Here is an 18,140-nt window from a genome sequence, read left to right on the forward strand (position 1 = left end):
AACTCTATATGATTAAACAGATGGATTTTTCAGACGTGTTTCGAATCTTTAATAAGCGTTCTTTATAAAATTCTAAACCCTAAAATTGCCATGCAATCCAATAAAAAGCACGCGATCGAATTATGTGTTGATATTTTGTTATGTGAATAATCTATATAGTATATCCAGTATTGTATAATTTCCTCTAACAATATATATATACATATATAGCTTGTGAATAGTTCATTCACAATCTGTGTTTAATTTCTCGACCGTTTAAAACCCGTTCGTGACCACCCAATACAAAATAAAAAGGAGCTTTACGGACGTGTTTTTTTATAACGCGTGCTGAAATCGAAAAAGCAAAATTTTAATATAAAATAATTCAATAGAATTCGAGCGAAGAATCAAAGGGAATGCGTTCGAGAGTGTGAGATCTCATCAAAATATTATGGGAACAGTGACTTGAGGTTCTGTCCAATCCATCAACTTTATATTTGATGAGAGAAAGAAAGAAAAAAAAAAGTTTTTTTTTTGTATAATTGTTTTGATTTGATTTGTAATGAGGGGCAAAAGAACAGTCCAATAATACATTTTATTTATTTACTATATAACCCTATAATTTTATATATAAAAAAATTTTCTGTGTGATTCGAATGGTGGGACAAGAGGGTTAAGAGGGCATTATTATTTAGTTGGAAGAAAAATATTTTGGTGGGAGAGTGAGTACTGAGTAGGGTTATATGGATGATACTATTTCCATCATTTTGGTTATCCATTATTTGAATTGTAGCTTCTGTCTGTCTATCATGTATGAACGTTCAATCTGCCTCTATTAACGAATAATTTTGCATTTTTTTTTTAAATTTTATTACAAATAAATAATCGATACAAATCCTAATATTTATAACATTGTAATCATTACCGACCAACTGAATAATCACAATATCGGTGATAAAACAAATGTTAATATTATGACTTATTATTATTATTAGTCTACTAACTTATATACCAACATATATACACTAAACATACGTAAGTCTCTAATAATTATATATATTGTTCTTAACAATTTATGATTTATGTGTTTATAAAATAATAGTTTAATTAAATTAGTTGATCGAATACACACACACATATATAGCTATACTATCAGCCAATAATGGTTGGTTGGGTTATTTTTTTTTTCATATATAGTATACGATACATATAATGGTAAGTCACATCATAAAGCTTTTAGAATAAGCTCTTTTATAACCTTAAATCCACAAAAAAAGATAGTAAGCACGTGAAAATGGTCTTTTGATAATAATTAAGAGAGTGATAACTCCACCCACACCCGATTAAATAAATATGACCAATAATATTAATTATTACATTAGAAATAATAGAGGAGAAAAGTTGGATTCTATCACATCATAAATGCAATTCTTTATACAAATAATCATTATCTTTTTTTTTTTGTATGAAACCGTAACATAAATCTTTTCACGTATTTTAAATTATATTGCACTCAATTTTAAAATTCTTCCGGACTCGTTCATAGAGTTTTGGAACTGTAACGTGGGTTAAAAATCCTAATTATTTTTTTATTTTATAAAATAATATGTGATCAAATTTTATATAATTTTTTCTTGGATTCGATTCACCTAAAACATACTTTTTTTTAAAATGCTTCTCATTGAATTATTTTTAAATTCATAGATTACATAAAATTGTATCTCATAAATTTTTAGATTGACTATAGTGTACAACTATATATTATTTAGTTTAGTTTTATACACCCAATTCAACATATTTTTAAAAATGTTTTTTTTTTTATTTTAATCGCTAATAATAGTCAACAAACAAATTTGTTGTTCATGATTAGATTTGAATTGGTAAAAAATATCGAAAATTGTTTGGATGACAAAAAAAAAAATCGAAAATAAGCGAGATATGGGGAGATTTCTCTGGCTGGGCTGACAAAATCAAACCGATCCAGCCCACGTGAATTTCCACTGTCATGAAATTAATTGGGCTGAAAATGAATTTCATATTCGTGATTTCGAAATGGGTTTCCTAACCCAAAAAAAAAAAAAAGAATACGAAACTGTAAAAAAAAAAAACCATGATTACTGGAGATTAAACGTTGATTTAAAACCGAAATTTTACATTAGACTTAGCTAATATAGACTAATACAAACAAGGAGGAGTATTAGCCCCCTGGTTAATAGGTGATTAACAAGGGTAATTAGTTAGCCACTAATCCAACAATACAAAGACAAGAACCAAAGACGATGTTTTAAACATCTGAACAAATACGGAGCTTCTAGAATCAAAACTTATCAGTCTCATGTGCAGACAAGAGCCTGTTGATGTCTTGGAACATCCTCGGAGTTTTCCAGATTGATTCGTCTGCGGCTAGGGTTTGGACCATTTTCCTCGGAGCCAAACAAACTTCTTCGGATGAAAATTTCTCCTGCATCGTTTGCGACGCAAGCAAAGCTCGGATTTCTCGCTCGACATTAGGGTTCTCCTGTGGCATTTCGCTCTAACAACACGAGGGTTTTTACATCAGAATAAGAGAAAAGATCTGATTAGGGTTTCTCTTATTGGTTGGATTATACACAGGGTTTGTGTTTATGTACCTGCATAAGTTGAAGAATTCCGACTTGAGCCTGCAAGAACACGACATACTTAGCCGCGGCCTGAAACATCTCGGCGGTGTTGAGTTTCTGACCTCCCGGGATAAGTTTTCCGAGCTCTTGAGTCTTCTCCGCTATTCTTCTCCGCCTCTGCCTCGCTGCAATGCTCTGAGCTGATAGCTGCGTCTTTTTCGCGTTGTTGCAGCCGGTATGATCCGCCCTTCCGGCGTCAAAAGCCACGGGAAAATCCGGAATGCGAAACTCCGGGAATGTAGTAGAACCTTCTGGAACAATGTCGAGGTAAGAGTCGACGAAATTAGGGTTAGGGTTTGCAAAATGGTCGAGGGTATTGCACTGGTAGCTCGGTTCAGTGATCTTTTGGCGTTTTGGGGCGGGGAAGAAGGAATCTAAGTCTTGGGGGAGGTTGAGAGGATCGGTGTTAGGGTTGGGGCAAAATGTTTCTTGGGGAAGAAGAAGCGAATCGGAGAAAGAGCCTAAGGGGTCGAAGCCAAAAGAGGAAGCTTGTTCTTGGCACAGATGTTGCTGCTGAGGTTGAGGTTTAGGTTGGAACAAGAACGAGTCGTTAACCGGGATAAACATATCCACGTCCGGAGTAAGACAATCCTGGAGCTGGATTGGATCCCAGTTGGAGAAGTAACTCAAGCAACTCATGATGATCAATGGAGAGAAGAGAACTGGAATGAAATCTGAAATTCGGAGAAAGAGAAAATGAAGCAATTAGGAGTTACTGAAAGATGAAGGGAGTTGAGTATCTAATTATGGGTAAGCTTTAATTACAGCTTTTAATTACTACCAATTAGTTACAAATTGCTAATTAGACGAATTAGGAAAGCAAAAGCCAAAGACTTGGAAAGAGAAAAGACACGAGAGATACGAGGAAGAAATGGACCTGGTGACGAGGAGATACTGTAATGTCTTTCTGAAACTGAAGTGGAACTTCGACTTGTAAGTTGGAATTCGTTAACTGTCTGACATATATATATATATATATATATATAGATATATGAGAGAGAGAGAGAGAGAGAGAGGTTAGGGTTTTGGCGGAGATTAAGGAGGGGTTATGGTGGGTTTTATGAGTAACTACTTCCTAATAATTAGGGCATAATTCTTTTTTTTTACCTTTTATAAATTATTATTTCACACATAAAATAAAATAACAAGACATCAAGAAACGATCACATAAGCAAACATTTCACGAAAATGCATATACATGTTAGACTTTAAAAAACTTTAGAATACACACACACACACACACACATGTGTATATATATGTTTAGTGAATATATAAGACTGTAGCACTTTAATAACGTGTATTTTTAAAAATAATGTATTCACTTATATCATGAGCCAAAAGCATTGAATTACAAAATTAAATATGGCTATTGAATTTTGATATTAACTAAGTATAAGAATTTAGTTTAGTAACCGTTCAATCTTCATTTTGGCGGCTGATTTTTAAATAATAAGGTATCTAATTAATAGATTAAATGATGAATTATATCACTCTATGTTTTCTCAATCAACCGTTACTCCCCACTTAATAACTGCCTTATCGTTTTCTTTAATCCCTCATTTTACCCGCTGATTGTTAACTAATCAATTGTCATTAATAAATAAATTAAATTCCTAAAAAATATCTATGTAATTATTACAGTATAAAAAAAAATTATTGAATTTTTATTTATAAAAAAAAACTCCTCGTGGCTCGCGATTGACTCGGTAAACGACGGAGCATTTGGCGGCTGCGGCTTGTTACGTGGTTCCACGTGGAATCCCTTTGACTTTGCCGCCAAGTTTTCTTACCCACTGAGAATGGCTGGATTTACTTATAACATAGGGCCCAATTAGAATCCTAGAGGGCCCAATTAGAAGTCTATTGGGCCTATTAATGGGCTCATTGCTTCGATGCATGCTCTCTGTCTGTGTTTTTTTTCTTCCTTTTTGTGCGGCTGATTTGGCGGGAGAAGTTAGCTGTAGCGGTTGACTTCGACCTCTCAATCATTCAGTTTGCTTGTTGACATCAAAATTATATGTTTTGGACTTACTATTATTATTTTCTAGATTATATAAAGATATATTGTTTTATATATAGTTTATTATAAAAACAAAAATTCATAACGATCAGGTTGTATGATTGATTTGTAATCATTTTTAACTAATATATGAAGATATATCATATGTGGAATATGGATATTTTTAGTCATGTCCAGGGGACATATATACATATATAATCGTAATCAATCATATTTTATTTTGTTCGGACGGCGGTTTTTTTTAAAAAATATATATATTTACATGGATGTTGCATTATCTTGATTGGCTTACTTTGTAATATTTTATCTTCATAAAAAGTAGCAAAAGGTTCATGAGATAATAAATTATATACATAAAGATACTTTTATTTGCTTTTCCCTGTGTATTTTCAAATATGATATACCGCGTATTTTTTTGTTGATTTTTAAATGAATGTAAATATATAATATAGTTTTTAATATCTTAAAGCGAGTTTAAAAATTAAACCGATTTGCTTAAAACATAGACATAGCAATTTGGAACATTCCAATGAAAGTAAATATCTTACTGTTAATTACACAGTTTTTTTTTTCCTTATCTTATCTAAATTGGAAACTTTCACGTTCTAATTCTAAATTCAAAATTAGAAAAAAATCAATTTAAAAAATAATATCCGTCCATTGCGCCGAACATCCTCCTGCCGATATTATCCACGTGGCGATATCCCATTGGGTATAGGGAACAAGAAACAGCCACAGTTCTCAAGGACAGATATTAGATATACGACCGTTAGGAAAACATGAGGAGCGAATGTGGGGCCCATAGAGGATATGCCAGGCTGGAACTCGCGGATCCAACGGCTAACATTCGCTGGTGGAGCCAGAACATGTGACCGTTGCTGTTGTGGGACCCTTGCCCTAGGGTTCTTCATAAACACCTTTGCTTCCTCTCGTTCTCTCCACAAGGTTTGTGCTTTCTCTGCAGACCAGACCGAGAGAGGAAGGAGCAGAAGCAGAAGCAGAAGCAGAGAGAGAGAGAGAGAGAGTTCTTGCGAAGAATCTCTCTGGAAGCATAGCAATTTTCAGAGAGAGTCGATATCTTTGAGGTGGGTTTTTCCCGACTCTCTCATTTTCTTGCAGTTTCTGTCGGTTTCTCGTACGGATTCGGACACCATGAATAACAATCGACCGGGTTCCTTGAAGGGCATTTCGTTTTCTCTTACAGTATCTGGGGTTTTCTGACTGCTATTCGATGGGTTTAGTTTAGGGTTAGCTGTGAGAATCTGCCTTGGGCTCTTAGATAGTGAGAATTGAGAACCTGTTTCAAAAACTGCTCCTTGGATCCACTGAGTTCCGTGAAAGAGCTCGTTTTCTCTTTCTTTTTTCCCTGAGGGGCTTAGTTTAGGGTTAGCTACTTAGTCCTCAAAGATGATTAATCTGTCTTTGGTAGTGAAAATTGAGAATCTGGTCCTTGGATCTTTCCTGATTTTCTCGGACTTTCTCTCGTTTTCTCAGCTAAATCTGTGGAAGACAGTAATTTTGAATCTGATAGGTTTCATGTAAGAGCTGGGCATAGTTGTAGAAAAGTGAATGTAATTGAGTTCTCTCCACAAAGATAGAAGCCTTATTTGATTTTCTTGTCATGCCTGATTTTCTCGGATTTTCTCTCGTTTTCTTAGCTAAATAGTCTGTGGAAGACCGTAATTTTGAGCCTGATGGGTTTCATGTAAGAGCTGGAGCATAGTTGTAGAAAGATGAGTGTAATTGAATTCTCGGCAAAGATAGGAACTTTATTTGATTTTTCTCGTCATTCTTACTCAGGTCAAGAAACCATGACTGCTGAAGTTAAGGTCGAGGAGAAACAGGTTGAGACCGAGGTTGTCGTTGCTCCTCAGGAAGAGACAGAGAAAGTTGTCGAGGAAACAGTGAAAGCTCTCGAGGAAGATGTCAAAGAGACTGTTGAAAAGGAGACTCTTCAGGAGGAGAAGAAGCCTGAATCCGTAGAGAAGAGCGCTTCCTTCAAGGAAGAGAGCAACTTCTTCTCTGATTTGAAGGAGTCTGAGAGAAAGGCTCTGAGCGATCTGAAATCGAAGCTCGAGGACGCCATTGTTGGAAACACTCTGTTCAAGAAGAAGGAGAATCCAGTGAAGGAGAAGAAGGAAGAATCGAAGAAAGAAGCTGAGGAAGAGAAGAAAGTGGAGGAAAAGGTTGAAGAAGAGAAGAAAGCAGAGGAGAAAACCGAAGAAGAGAAGAAAGAAGATGTCGTGGCAGAAGAAGAGAAGAAGAGTGAGGCTCTTGTTACAGAAGAAGCCCCTAAAAAAGAAGTGAAAGTTGAGGCTGAGGAAGAGAAGAAGAAGACTGAGGCCATTGTTACAGAAGACGCCCCTAAAGAAGAAGTAAAACCTGAGGCTGAGGAAGAGAAGAAGACTGAGGATGTTGTTGTGGGAGAAGAGGAGAAAGCTGGGGCCGCCGAAGAGAAGAAAACAGAGGCTATTGTTACAGAAGAAACTCCTAAAGAAGAAGTGAAAGCTGAGACCGAAAAAGAGAAGAAGAAGGTCGAAGATGAGGAGGAAGAAGAAGAAGAGACGGTCGATCAGGACATCTCTCTCTGGGGAGTGCCTTTACTACCAGGCAAAGGAGGTGATGCCACTGATGTAATTCTCTTGAAATTCTTGAGGGCAAGAGACTTCAAAGTGAATGAAGCCTTTGAGATGCTGAAGAAGACTCTCCTATGGAGGAAAAAACACAACATAGACTCGATCCTAGAGGAAGATTTCGGCGAAGAACTCAAATCTGCAGCTGCCTACATGAACGGCGTAGACCTCGAAGGTCGACCAGTGTGTTACAATGTCTATGGAGTGTTTGACAATGAGGAGCTTTACAAGAAAACCTTCGGAACAGAGGAGAACAGAGAGAAGTTCTTGAGGTGGAGGTTTCAGCTGATGGAGAAGGGAATTCAGAAGCTTGATTTGAAACCTGGCGGTGTTACTTCCCTTCTTCAGATCCACGATCTTAAGAACTCTCCCGGGTTAACAAAGAAAGAGATCAGGGTTTCGATTAAGCATGCGATTGAGGCATTGCAAGACAATTACCCTGAACTCGTTTCAAGAAATGTAAGTGTAATTTTTTTTTTCTTTTCCTCTATCAGACTCTTGAAGAATCTTTGATTTTGTCCTCTCTCATGGTTGTTTGTTTTTCTGCAGATATTTATCAATGTGCCATTCTGGTTCTACGCTCTGAACGCTCTCTTGTCGCCATTCTTGACGCAACGGACCAAAAGCAAGTTCTTGGTATGTCGCCCGGCTAAAGTCACCGAGACCCTCCTCAAGTAAGTTTTAACGTTCTCATCAATGAATCTGGATAGTTCTAAATTCCTGAATGACACAAGTCTTGATCAGTTTACCGATACAAGTCTTGATCTTTTAGACCGTTGTGATTGTTGCTGCAGGTACATCCCCGCAGAGGAGATCCCTGTTCAGTACGGTGGGTTTAAAAGAGACGACGATCTTGAATTCTCCGGTGAACATGCGTCTGGCACTATTTCTGAAGTAATCGTCAAGCCTGGATCGTCTGAAACCATCGAAATCCATGCTCCCGAGGTAACGAAAGCACAAACCCTCATGTTCTCAGTCTAAAATGAAGAGACTTGTCTGAAAATTAGAAGAGGAAGGAACTGAATCCGAAATTGGTTGGATATGATCACCAGATGATCGTTTGACATGAATTCTGAACCGATTTTTTTAGGTCTTGGTTCGAAGGAAATGTTGTTTGATTCCCTATTCATGTGTCCTGATTCTTGTTCTTTGCCAATGAATCCCTCTGTTTTTTTGGCGCAGGTGGGAGCTACTCTGGTTTGGGACATAGCAGTCCTTGGCTGGGAAGTGAACTACAAGGAAGAGTTTGTCCCGGCGGATGAAGGGTCCTACACAGTGATCGTTCAAAAGGGCAAGAAGATTGGATCAAACGAGGGACCGACCCGAAACAGTTTCAGGAACAACGAGCCGGGAAAGATCGTTCTTTCGGTCGACAATGCCTCGGGCAAGAAGAAGAGAGTTCTGTATCGGTACAAGACAAAGATTGGATCCTCTTTCTGAGGAAGAGTCTTCCACAAGTAAAAATCCTATATATTGTTTTGGATATACAATCTTCTTTTATATACACAATTCTTTCTTTCTTTTTTTCCTTTTTGAGTGAGAGAGAGCATTGTTATTGTTATTGTTTCATTCTTTTCTTTGCTTTGTGAGGGGGAACCGTTTGAATGTTTTGGTGAAGTTTTTCTGGTCGGTCCTTCAAATAACAGTTGAAATTCATATACTTTGCATTTTGTGAATTTTTTTAAAAAAAATGTAAATTATAATGCTACATACATGTATACGTACATGTATATATATATAGAGAGAGAGAGAGCTGTGGAAATCAAAGGGTCAACAAGACATAGAAGTGGATGCTGCTTTAAGCTTCTGTCTCCCCCGGATGAATATTCCAAGTTAAGCTTAATACGTCATATTATATACATATATAGACGCTTGTGTGTGTATATATGTACATATATGTGTGTCGAAGCATTAGTCTATGGGGAATGGCATGATTGAAATAAGAAAGGAATTGTTGAAAAAGTTACATGGATATAGATTAGATTTGTCTAAAGCTAAAGGAACATTAAAAGTGATTGAAAGTACATTTAGCCCCTTTATTTAAGTTCCTAATCAAACAAAATAGTTCTAATTATAAGGATGAATATATCAGATTATATTTTTTTTATACTCATTGTTGGTAAAAACTCATTCTATTCAGTTTTGATATTTTTTTTTTCGGTTGAATTCTGTTGGGTTTAATTCGAATTTGATTTTTATTAAAAAATATATATTTTTAAAATTTTTATTTCGGTTAAGTTTTTTTTATTCAATTTTAACTTGATTAATTTGATTTTTTTAAAGTTATACTATATATGTTTTAGACAGGATATATTTATGTGTTATTTGCATGGTAATTTTTTGTGTGTTAAGAGGGATATGCGGATAACCCTTTGCAGCTTTACACCTAATTAATTAGTGTATATATAACATGTGAAACCCTAATTTGTAAAGGCGTCATATATTTTGTTTTAAAAATTTTTTCATTTGCTTTTTTTTTTTGGTGGGGCATTATGTATTGGAGAATATGAATTATGGTGCGTGATTGAATGTTTAGTGATGTCCAAAGGGAAAAAGAATCTAAGATTTTGATCAATTAATTTGGACTATACAAAAAAACACGTAAAATTAAATAAAATTTGGTCCATATATTATTCCTTTTCTATGGTTCAAAAGATGGAACGTGTTGAATTGCCGGTTGGTGAAAATTGACGCTTTGACGGTCCATTTTTTCTATTTTTAAAATTTTTATCCATGGTTCATTATACACTTATTACTATTTTCGAAATTGGCTAGTTTATGTGAAAATGGCCATCCATAATAACGCATTATATACAATGGATTGTCATTAAATGGCTCTTATTAATTACTTATATAAATGAAATTATATAAATTATTGGATTTTGCTTAGCTATATAGAGACCCTTTAAGTATATAACTATGCAAGCAACACCGAAACAAAAAATAGAATCTTGTGTTATGGATTAATAGGTTGACCCAAAAAATTTCATATCTTACTTATGAAGAATACTTGTAATAAAAAATGGTATTATACAATTAAAATATTACAATATACGTTGTGTGTGTGTATATATACATATGGATTTTGTTTGTATGTATACATGTGTGTGCATCCGACATGGACCCACCAAAAGTAGGAAGTAGGAAAGGGCTTTGGAAGATTGTGATAAAATGAAATTCTGATTTCATTCGATTGAATGAAAATGATTTCTGTCGCGCATTATACGCCGCAATTTCTATAGGTTATACAATTCCATGCGCATACATTATATATATAAAAACGTTGCAAAATTCATTACCACGTAATAAAGATTTTGATGATGTTATCAAATCAAAGTTTAGTAGGCATAACTTTTGGAGTGTCTGTTTAAATTTTTCAATTAAGATAATTCGTTTGTTACCTTCCCCAACTAATTGCATATACATCCACGGATTTATATCGTATATAAAAGAATGAAAATCTTCATTGCCAACTGCTAATTTCTATTATTATATTTGAATTTTACAGCTTTTGGAATAATTATGGAGAAAAATCGATGACATTTTTTTTTGTGTTTATGTATTTATGGTTTACTTTTTTAAATGTTCTAATAAAATAATACGATGTGAAGACGATCAATAACATCTTATATATGTTCAATGAAGTCTACATTCATTTTATATTTTTCTATTATTTAACTTACACGACACGATTATTTTTTGTGTCTAACTTTGGAGAAATTATCAAATCAGTAGTAATAGCCACACTACATGTCTATAAATTCTTGTAAAAAAAATTCTATATATATATATATATATATATAACACATTAATCTAAATGTACGTGTAAAAAGATTTACATAAAATTAAATCCCGTAATAAAATGGTGGGTGCCCGAAAGAGTCCTACCTCTCATAATACGTGACGCCACGTAGGGCCAATAGTTTCCATCTTTCTCATAATGGATTATAAAGATTATTTAATAGTATAATCATGTCATAAATATATTAGTAAAAAACTTATAATGTACATAAAATATCGAAAAGAGAAAGCAAACCCCCCAAAACTACACTAGTTCACATTCGACGTTGTCTTTGATTAGATGATTTTTTGTGGCCTTGAATTTTTATCTTAGGTGAATCATATACATATATATGTATATATGTATATATATGTGTATGTGTATATATGGATACATGATGGAAACTTGCAAGTAATATTAGGGCCGGGAATGTTGCATAGTCATGGGACAAAGGAATTTGATGGAAATTCGTTGCTTTGAAGCTAAATAGACTCACCATCACCACTTGTTTAGTTATTCCTTTCGCTGACCCTTCACCAAAACCTGAACAAATATTTCCTCCTTGTAACCTAAATCGTTCGTTTCCATTTCCATCCCTTTTACATATATATATATATACATGTACATATACATATATATATATATATATATATTGGGAAGAATTGCTATATAAGACTATAATATGTACATGTGATATAAAAAAGTTTTCATTTGAGAGTTAGTCGGTTTTATAAAATCAGACGTATGAGAGCTTTTCAGTACAATTTTATCATAAAAACATTTAATTATTATATATCATTAATTGATCAGTATGCCACGTACGGTTGGTTATAACTCGATAGCTAATCAATAAGATATAATTTGGAATTTTGAAAAAAAAAATCCGAAAGTTAAGTGAAAGGAAAATGAGCCAAAGTGTTTTAAAATCCAACTAAATGACGTAAAAAAATTATCAATGTCTAAACTATTAATATATATTTTGGATATATATATATATATATATATATATTCGTAAAATAAATCGTACTAATCAACTAGATTTTTAATTTTTTATTGAATAGAAAAATATATTTAACATAAAAATATCTAAAATTCTCACCATTTTGTCGTGGATATATGGGATGCATCCCTAATTAATTATTATTATGCACTCTAATATTTGGATTATATAAATTTTACATGTGAGAATCTTTTGTTAGACAAAAGAAATCAAAAGCATGTTGGCCATGTGATATCCATATCAAAGAATCGACATTATAGTAGTGATTATATAATAAGATGTTTATGGATGAATTCATTATATAATAATGTGGACAATTGTCTAACAAGTATAAAGTAAAAACCATAAGATAAAACTTCAAAGTATTTGGAGGGTCAAAAGGTAAGGGAATATTTTTTTTATAATTATTTAATATTCAAAAGGTTAGAATAAATGGTAATATAAATTCTGAGCCACAATTACAGGGGAAAGTGGCGTTAGTGTCTTTGATATTATCAGCATTTTTAATTACTTTTAAAAAATCGATAAGATATTATTTTATTTTTTAATTAATCATTCATGCAAAAGATGAAGAGTCTCTAATAAAAAAAAATTATAATTCTATTACTTGAGTCTGTTACAAAATATATCAAACTTTGAAAAACATTTCTTTAGGGAAAAAAACACACTTTCAAAATTAGTTTCAAACTTGTAGAAGAAAATTGAAATTTCTAAAACATAATTTTTCATAATCACATCGTGATTACTAGGGTGTATATACACACACATATACAACATTGAATAAAAATATAATTATCATATACAAAACACCATGATGCAATTATTACATCAACTTTACGTACAACTCCCGTCGATGGACCATCTATATATACAGACACATGTACGAAGAATAAACCATAACCCAAAAAATAAAAATCTTCATCACCTTCTTTCTTATTAAAAAATGGCGTTTGCGATCAGAAAGCCAAACGCCATCGCGTTGCTCCTAACTATCGCGTTTGCGTTCACAGTCTCTTCGACGCACGCGACACTGCAAGAAGACTTCGTGCTCTGTTTGGTGGACAACTCTGACATATCGTTCCCAATCGCGGCTGCGTTCTTCACCCGCGACCTAAACGCGACGTCGTACAAGCAGGTATTGGAGTCGACGGCCCAGAACCTCCGTTACTTGACGGCGTCAAGTCCAAAGCCCGAGTTCATATTCGAACCGCTGTACGAAACGCACGTTCAGGCCGCGGTTTTGTGCGCCAAGAAGCTGGGCCTGCATTTACGCGTTCGCAGCGGTGGTCACGATTACGAGGGATTGTCTTACGTTTCGGAGATCGAAACGCCGTTTGTAATCGTGGATTTGCGCAAGCTCCGACAAGTTGACGTCGATTTGGACAGCAACAGCGCATGGGTTCACGCGGGCGCCACGGTCGGCGAGGTCTATTACAGGTAAACCGGCTAAACCAAACCGGTTATCGTTTAGATTCGTTTGGTAACAAATTGCAAAATCTAACACCCGGTCTTGCAGGATCCAGGAGAACAGCAAAACGCGTGGATTTCCGGCGGGACTGTGCACGAGCCTCGGCGTTGGCGGCCATATCACCGGCGGAGCGTACGGATCCATGATGAGGAAGTACGGACTCGGAGCCGACAACGTAATCGACGCGAGAATCGTTGTCGCCGACGGGAAAATCCTCGATCGAGCCGCCATGGGAGAGGACGTGTTCTGGGCATTGCGAGGAGGAGGAGGAGGAAGCTTCGGAGTGATCCTCGCATGGAAGATCAATCTAGTTCCGGTGCCGGAGACAGTGACTGTGTTCACCGTAACGAAGACGCTGGAACAAGACGGAACAAGGGTGCTGTACAAGTGGCAACAAGTGGCCGACAAGCTCGACGACGATCTGTTCATTCGTGTGATTATTCAGACAGCAAGTAAAAGCCCTAAGGGAAGTGAGAAGACGGTGTCGACTTCGTATCAGGGTCAGTTTCTCGGCGACGTGAATCGGCTTCTGCAGGTAAAAGTTGCGAACTTTTTTCAAAGATCTAAACTTTAAAAAAGGTTTGAGCGTTTTAATCTGAAAAACGCAAATGGGTTTTTTCGGACAGGTGATGCAGAAGAGTTTCCCTGAGTTAGGGCTAACGAGGAAAGATTGTACTGAGACCAGTTGGATAAAATCAGTAATGTACATCGCCGGTTTTCCGAGCAGCACCCCACCGGAGGCTCTGCTCGACGGGAAGTCACTGTTCAAGAACTACTTCAAAGCGAAGTCAGATTTCGTGAAAGAGCCGATCCCAATCGGGGGCTTGGAAGGGCTGTGGAAGAAGCTGATGGAAGAGGATTCGCCATTGACGATATGGAACCCGTACGGAGGGATGATGGGGAGGATCTCGGAGACGGAGACGCCATTCCCACACAGGAACGGGACGTTGTTCATGATACAGTGGCTGACGCTGTGGCAAGACGGGGAGAAGAGCCAAGACAAGCACATGAAGTGGATGAGAGACACGTACAGTTATATGGAACAGTATGTTTCGAAGAACCCAAGAGGCGCGTACGTGAATTACAGAGATCTGGAGCTGGGGATGAATTACAAGGAGAGCGATGCAAGAGAATGGGGGAGTAGGTACTTCAAGGGGAATTTCGAGCGGTTGGTGAATATCAAGGGGAAGCTCGATCCGGAGAATTTCTTCAGGCATGAGCAGAGCATCCCGACGTCGATCGGCTTGAATTGATGAATATTCGTTCGTTGTTTGTTTATCTTAATGAACGAAATGGGGGGAAATAACAAAAGGGTATGTATTGTCTTATAGGGTTTTCACTTTGTGGTTTTTGGTTTGTCTTGTCTGGAAAAAAAAAATTACATCATTGATGAATCTAATTACGACAGAGACGAACGAGCATATCTTTGTTTTCACGAGATAGTTCACTCAGAATGAAGAATCAAACCGAGAGATAACAGTCAAAAATTTTACTGTACGGTAAAATATGATGACCAACCCTAGAAGATACATGCACATGTGTTTTTTTTTTCTTCTTCTGCTTGACTAATAAGAAGAAAATTAAACATTTACCTTCGACCCCCTTGTGTCCTAAATGAACTTCTAGAATAATGATGGTAACGATGTTCATAAACAGACCCCAAAAGGAATGGTTATGAAACACAATTGATTTACAGAGGATCATTTAAATATGGGGGAAGATATTATCTCATCAGTGACCATTTTAATTTTTTTTTTTGGTGATGAAACACAGCTTCGGTCCTCACTGCTGCTCCTCCTCCTCTTTTTTTTTTTTGGAGTTATTTGGTGGAGGGTTTAGATCCAGGAAGTGTACCAAACACATTGTCCCATAGCGACGAAGTGATTCCGAACCCCTTGTCCTGTATCCTGAAGTGATGATTCAAATGGTATTTCTACACCACATGTGACCCACATCACGTTAGCAGACAACACAACTTCCATCTTGATTTTGCTACTTAGAACTTGGATTTGAAGGTTTAGCAGAGATATCCACGTCATATTAAAAAAAAATATATAAATAATTTTTTTATATAAAAAAAATTCCCAAGGGATTTGATGTTGTGTGTACCTTAAGATTCTTGGTAACTTGGCTGGATGGTTGGGCATGGTGCAAGTAGTAATGCGTGATATCATACATCACGTAGCCGAGCAAGCCTCCCCCAAACAATCCAGGAGTTGTCGAAGGGGTCGCAAAGAGCTTCACAATGTTCCAGAACTGTCTCACACGAGGCAGACACGCATCGGTTTAGGACAAAACCCTATCAAAATAATAACACGAAGGTGAAGGACAGTTTGCCGTTGAACAATTACCGGAATGCATAAAATGGCGGTTGCGGCCGGAGGGAAAACGAGACGAAGGTGGTCCATTGGGTGTTTGTGGTGACATCCATGCATCAGATAGTGTGCAGTGTTCCCCCTAGATTATTGGTTCCTTGGACAAAAAAGTTAGTATCTGTCTCCAATGGAAAAAAAATGTCTATTGGTATTGTCTGTCACAGGGAGAGAGGAGGAGACGAACCAGTAACTCTTTGTTTTAATGTGAAAAAGGAATCGGTGGAGAGTGTATTCTATCAATGTCCATATGAATATGCCAAATGCTACCATTGCAGCCATTTCTGGAAGCGTATGCCCCATCATTACTGATGTTGAGATGCAATAGAAAACAACCGGCAACCAAATTACCGGAACAGCCCACCATACTGTCCGGGTCAAGAACTGCTCCATTGCAAAAATGGCATAAGAATGTTGATAAACGAATGCAGCACATCATCTAGAGACGATTTGGCATCAACCGTCAATGAAAAGTTCCATGGCAAAAAGGGAGAGAATAAGGAGAATACCTCACAAAAGTCGTTCTGGAAAAACCGAGGGCCTTCTTTGGTCACAATAGGTTGGTGAACCCATTCCTCGTACGCATCTCCAAGGTGGCCAACCTGAGAAATATCGAAAGGAACACCAAGAAGGTTTCAAAAGGGTAATAACTTTACTCTGAAGTCAGAATCTTCGAGAAGCACGGCAAAAAACTCTAGTTTGAGAAGTACGTTCAAGGACGATGCACAGAGATAAGACCCTAAAGATATTCAGCAACATTATTACCTGAAAAACAAGGGGTTTGTTCAAATCAACAGTGAAGCCCTGGGCACCCATTTGCAGACCTTCACCGAGCTGTAGAAGAAAAATGAAAAAGGCTATGTAAAGAAAGATGATGGTGATGATGAAAAATACATGCTGCACCCTCAAGCCTTCAATGTATTCTCATGTTGAGGTAAGAGAATCCATGGTGGACCAAAGGGAATCATATGCAATAAAACTGCTCTGATGTCAACTTTAACATGCCACAGAATAGGTGATTTCCAAAATCTGCCTCCACATCCTCAATAATTTCATCCCTTTCTATTAAGTTTTCTCGTAGCCAGATCAGACCTGGATCTCATGCATCACAACTCCAATCTCTAAGAAAGCAACATAAAGATGTCATTTTTGACATTTCAGTTGAAAATTTATTTTCTTGCATAATATATCCCCCCCAATCGTGCCAAAGACCAAAGTATTCTTCCCTGAACTGGTCCCATCCCCAAAAATACAAATTTGAAATTCCAGCGCAAAAGCAAGTATTAGTTACAATCCAGATGATAGATAATTATTATAAACAACAAAGACATGACTCAGCCCAAGTTGTGCTTTTCACCCAAAAGCCGGGCTCCTTTATTTTAAGGACCCACCAACTACATGCACATCAAACTTAAGGCAATCACAACAATATAGGGAAACGAATCACCAAGTAACATCATGAATTCCTTAACCATTAGAGACAACTTGAAATCATGGGTAAAAAAAGATCCTCTCAACAGGTGAAATCGAAACTTTTGTTGGTTAAACTATTTACCAGTATTGCAACGAGAAACCACGTATCTCTGGAAAATCATTACCCATCATACCACAAAATGAATACATGCCCAAAAATTGAACTCTGGAAGTACCAAATTCCAGCAACCCTAGCCGACTCCCTCGAGCAGCCATGTTCAAATATGTACTACATCTTTTGGCCAAATTAATCTTAGGTTCGAGAGAACCATAATCATTCAATATAATTTAGGAACATGCGATTGGAGATTCTCATAATGTCTAACCTAACACGATCAAAAGTTCTGGAGAGTCGCAGGAACGAAAATATTCCCAGTAGACAATGTGAAATCCAAAGAGAACACAACCGCTAAATTATTCACCGCAGATTCTTAACTCCCTAGGAAATTTCCAGTTCAAACACTAAATCGCCTCCAAACAACAACATTACGACGAGATTTCCCGGAAAATCACAATAACGAGACACACATTGCGAACGGCGAAAAACCAAACGTAGACTCAGAGATCAAGCGGCAAACAAACAAAGCGAATTCCAAAAAAAACACAAACCTTGACCGAGTACAGGGGGGATCTAGGTCACGGTTTCACCGTCCGACCTCCGAGACGCCGACGAACCGTCGCCGGAAAACGAGGGCAGAGGTCGAGATGTTTCGTTGTTGTTCTCTCTGGTTTTGCGCCTTTGTTGTTTCGTGT

The 18,140-nt window shown here is 36.6% G+C and overlaps 4 protein-coding genes across 4 annotated transcripts; 2 read left to right on the top strand and 2 right to left on the bottom strand.

The window, feature by feature from the left end:
- Positions 1–2,296: 2,296 nt before the first annotated feature.
- On the bottom strand, positions 2,297–3,564 carry LOC104814696 (transcription factor bHLH53-like). The gene is made up of 3 exons (XM_010542869.2): positions 3,517–3,564; positions 2,610–3,313; positions 2,297–2,512 (listed from the first exon to the last, which is right to left on the bottom strand). Exons 2-3 carry the CDS (start codon positions 3,276–3,278, stop codon positions 2,297–2,299), a joined length of 885 nt encoding a protein of 294 aa, XP_010541171.1. The 5' UTR covers positions 3,279–3,313; positions 3,517–3,564.
- A 2,030-nt stretch (positions 3,565–5,594) lies between these two features.
- On the top strand, positions 5,595–8,960 carry LOC104814343 (patellin-4-like). Its single transcript, XM_010542340.1, has 5 exons — positions 5,595–5,745; positions 6,461–7,752; positions 7,843–7,967; positions 8,088–8,238; positions 8,476–8,960. The coding sequence occupies exons 2-5, from the start codon at positions 6,472–6,474 to the stop codon at positions 8,731–8,733; spliced, it is 1,815 nt and encodes a 604-aa protein (XP_010540642.1). The 5' UTR covers positions 5,595–5,745; positions 6,461–6,471; the 3' UTR covers positions 8,734–8,960.
- Positions 8,961–12,963: 4,003 nt separating this feature from the next.
- Positions 12,964–14,965, top strand: LOC104814344 (berberine bridge enzyme-like 5). The gene is made up of 3 exons (XM_010542341.2): positions 12,964–13,511; positions 13,591–14,077; positions 14,169–14,965. The coding sequence occupies exons 1-3, from the start codon at positions 13,018–13,020 to the stop codon at positions 14,793–14,795; spliced, it is 1,608 nt and encodes a 535-aa protein (XP_010540643.1). The 5' UTR covers positions 12,964–13,017; the 3' UTR covers positions 14,796–14,965.
- A 153-nt stretch (positions 14,966–15,118) lies between these two features.
- LOC104814345 (dihydroceramide fatty acyl 2-hydroxylase FAH1-like) lies at positions 15,119–18,134 on the bottom strand. The gene is made up of 7 exons (XM_010542342.1): positions 17,997–18,134; positions 16,680–16,748; positions 16,424–16,516; positions 16,102–16,298; positions 15,894–15,999; positions 15,652–15,798; positions 15,119–15,475 (listed from the first exon to the last, which is right to left on the bottom strand). The coding sequence occupies exons 2-7, from the start codon at positions 16,728–16,730 to the stop codon at positions 15,362–15,364; spliced, it is 708 nt and encodes a 235-aa protein (XP_010540644.1). The 5' UTR covers positions 16,731–16,748; positions 17,997–18,134; the 3' UTR covers positions 15,119–15,361.
- Positions 18,135–18,140: the final 6 nt, after the last annotated feature.

Source organism: Tarenaya hassleriana, unplaced genomic scaffold (assembly GCF_000463585.1).
Source record: "Tarenaya hassleriana unplaced genomic scaffold, ASM46358v1 Cleome21, whole genome shotgun sequence".
In the NCBI taxonomy this organism is placed as follows: domain Eukaryota; kingdom Viridiplantae; phylum Streptophyta; class Magnoliopsida; order Brassicales; family Cleomaceae; genus Tarenaya; species Tarenaya hassleriana.

Bases quoted from the DNA above. Each gene is read 5' to 3' on its own strand.
- LOC104814696 (XM_010542869.2), bottom strand. From the start codon at position 3,278: ATGAGTTGCTTGAGTTACTTCTCCAACTGGGATCCAATCCAGCTCCAG. The intron at 2,513-2,609 runs GTACATAAACAC...TCGTGTTGTTAG, and splicing joins GAATTCTTCAACTTATGCAG to AGCGAAATGCCACAGGAGAA.
- LOC104814343 (XM_010542340.1), top strand. From the start codon at position 6,472: ATGACTGCTGAAGTTAAGGTCGAGGAGAAACAGGTTGAGACCGAGGTT. The intron at 7,753-7,842 runs GTAAGTGTAATT...GTTTTTCTGCAG, and splicing joins CTGAACTCGTTTCAAGAAAT to ATATTTATCAATGTGCCATT. The intron at 7,968-8,087 runs GTAAGTTTTAAC...TTGTTGCTGCAG, and splicing joins GTCACCGAGACCCTCCTCAA to GTACATCCCCGCAGAGGAGA.
- LOC104814344 (XM_010542341.2), top strand. From the start codon at position 13,018: ATGGCGTTTGCGATCAGAAAGCCAAACGCCATCGCGTTGCTCCTAACT. The intron at 13,512-13,590 runs GTAAACCGGCTA...CCGGTCTTGCAG, and splicing joins GTCGGCGAGGTCTATTACAG to GATCCAGGAGAACAGCAAAA. The intron at 14,078-14,168 runs GTAAAAGTTGCG...TTTTTCGGACAG, and splicing joins ACGTGAATCGGCTTCTGCAG to GTGATGCAGAAGAGTTTCCC.
- LOC104814345 (XM_010542342.1), bottom strand. From the start codon at position 16,730: ATGGGTGCCCAGGGCTTCACTGTTGATTTGAACAAACCCCTTGTTTTT. The intron at 16,299-16,423 runs GTATTCTCCTTA...GCAATGGAGCAG, and splicing joins TCCAGAACGACTTTTGTGAG to TTCTTGACCCGGACAGTATG. The intron at 16,000-16,101 runs GTTCGTCTCCTC...CCAATAATCTAG, and splicing joins ATTAAAACAAAGAGTTACTG to GGGGAACACTGCACACTATC.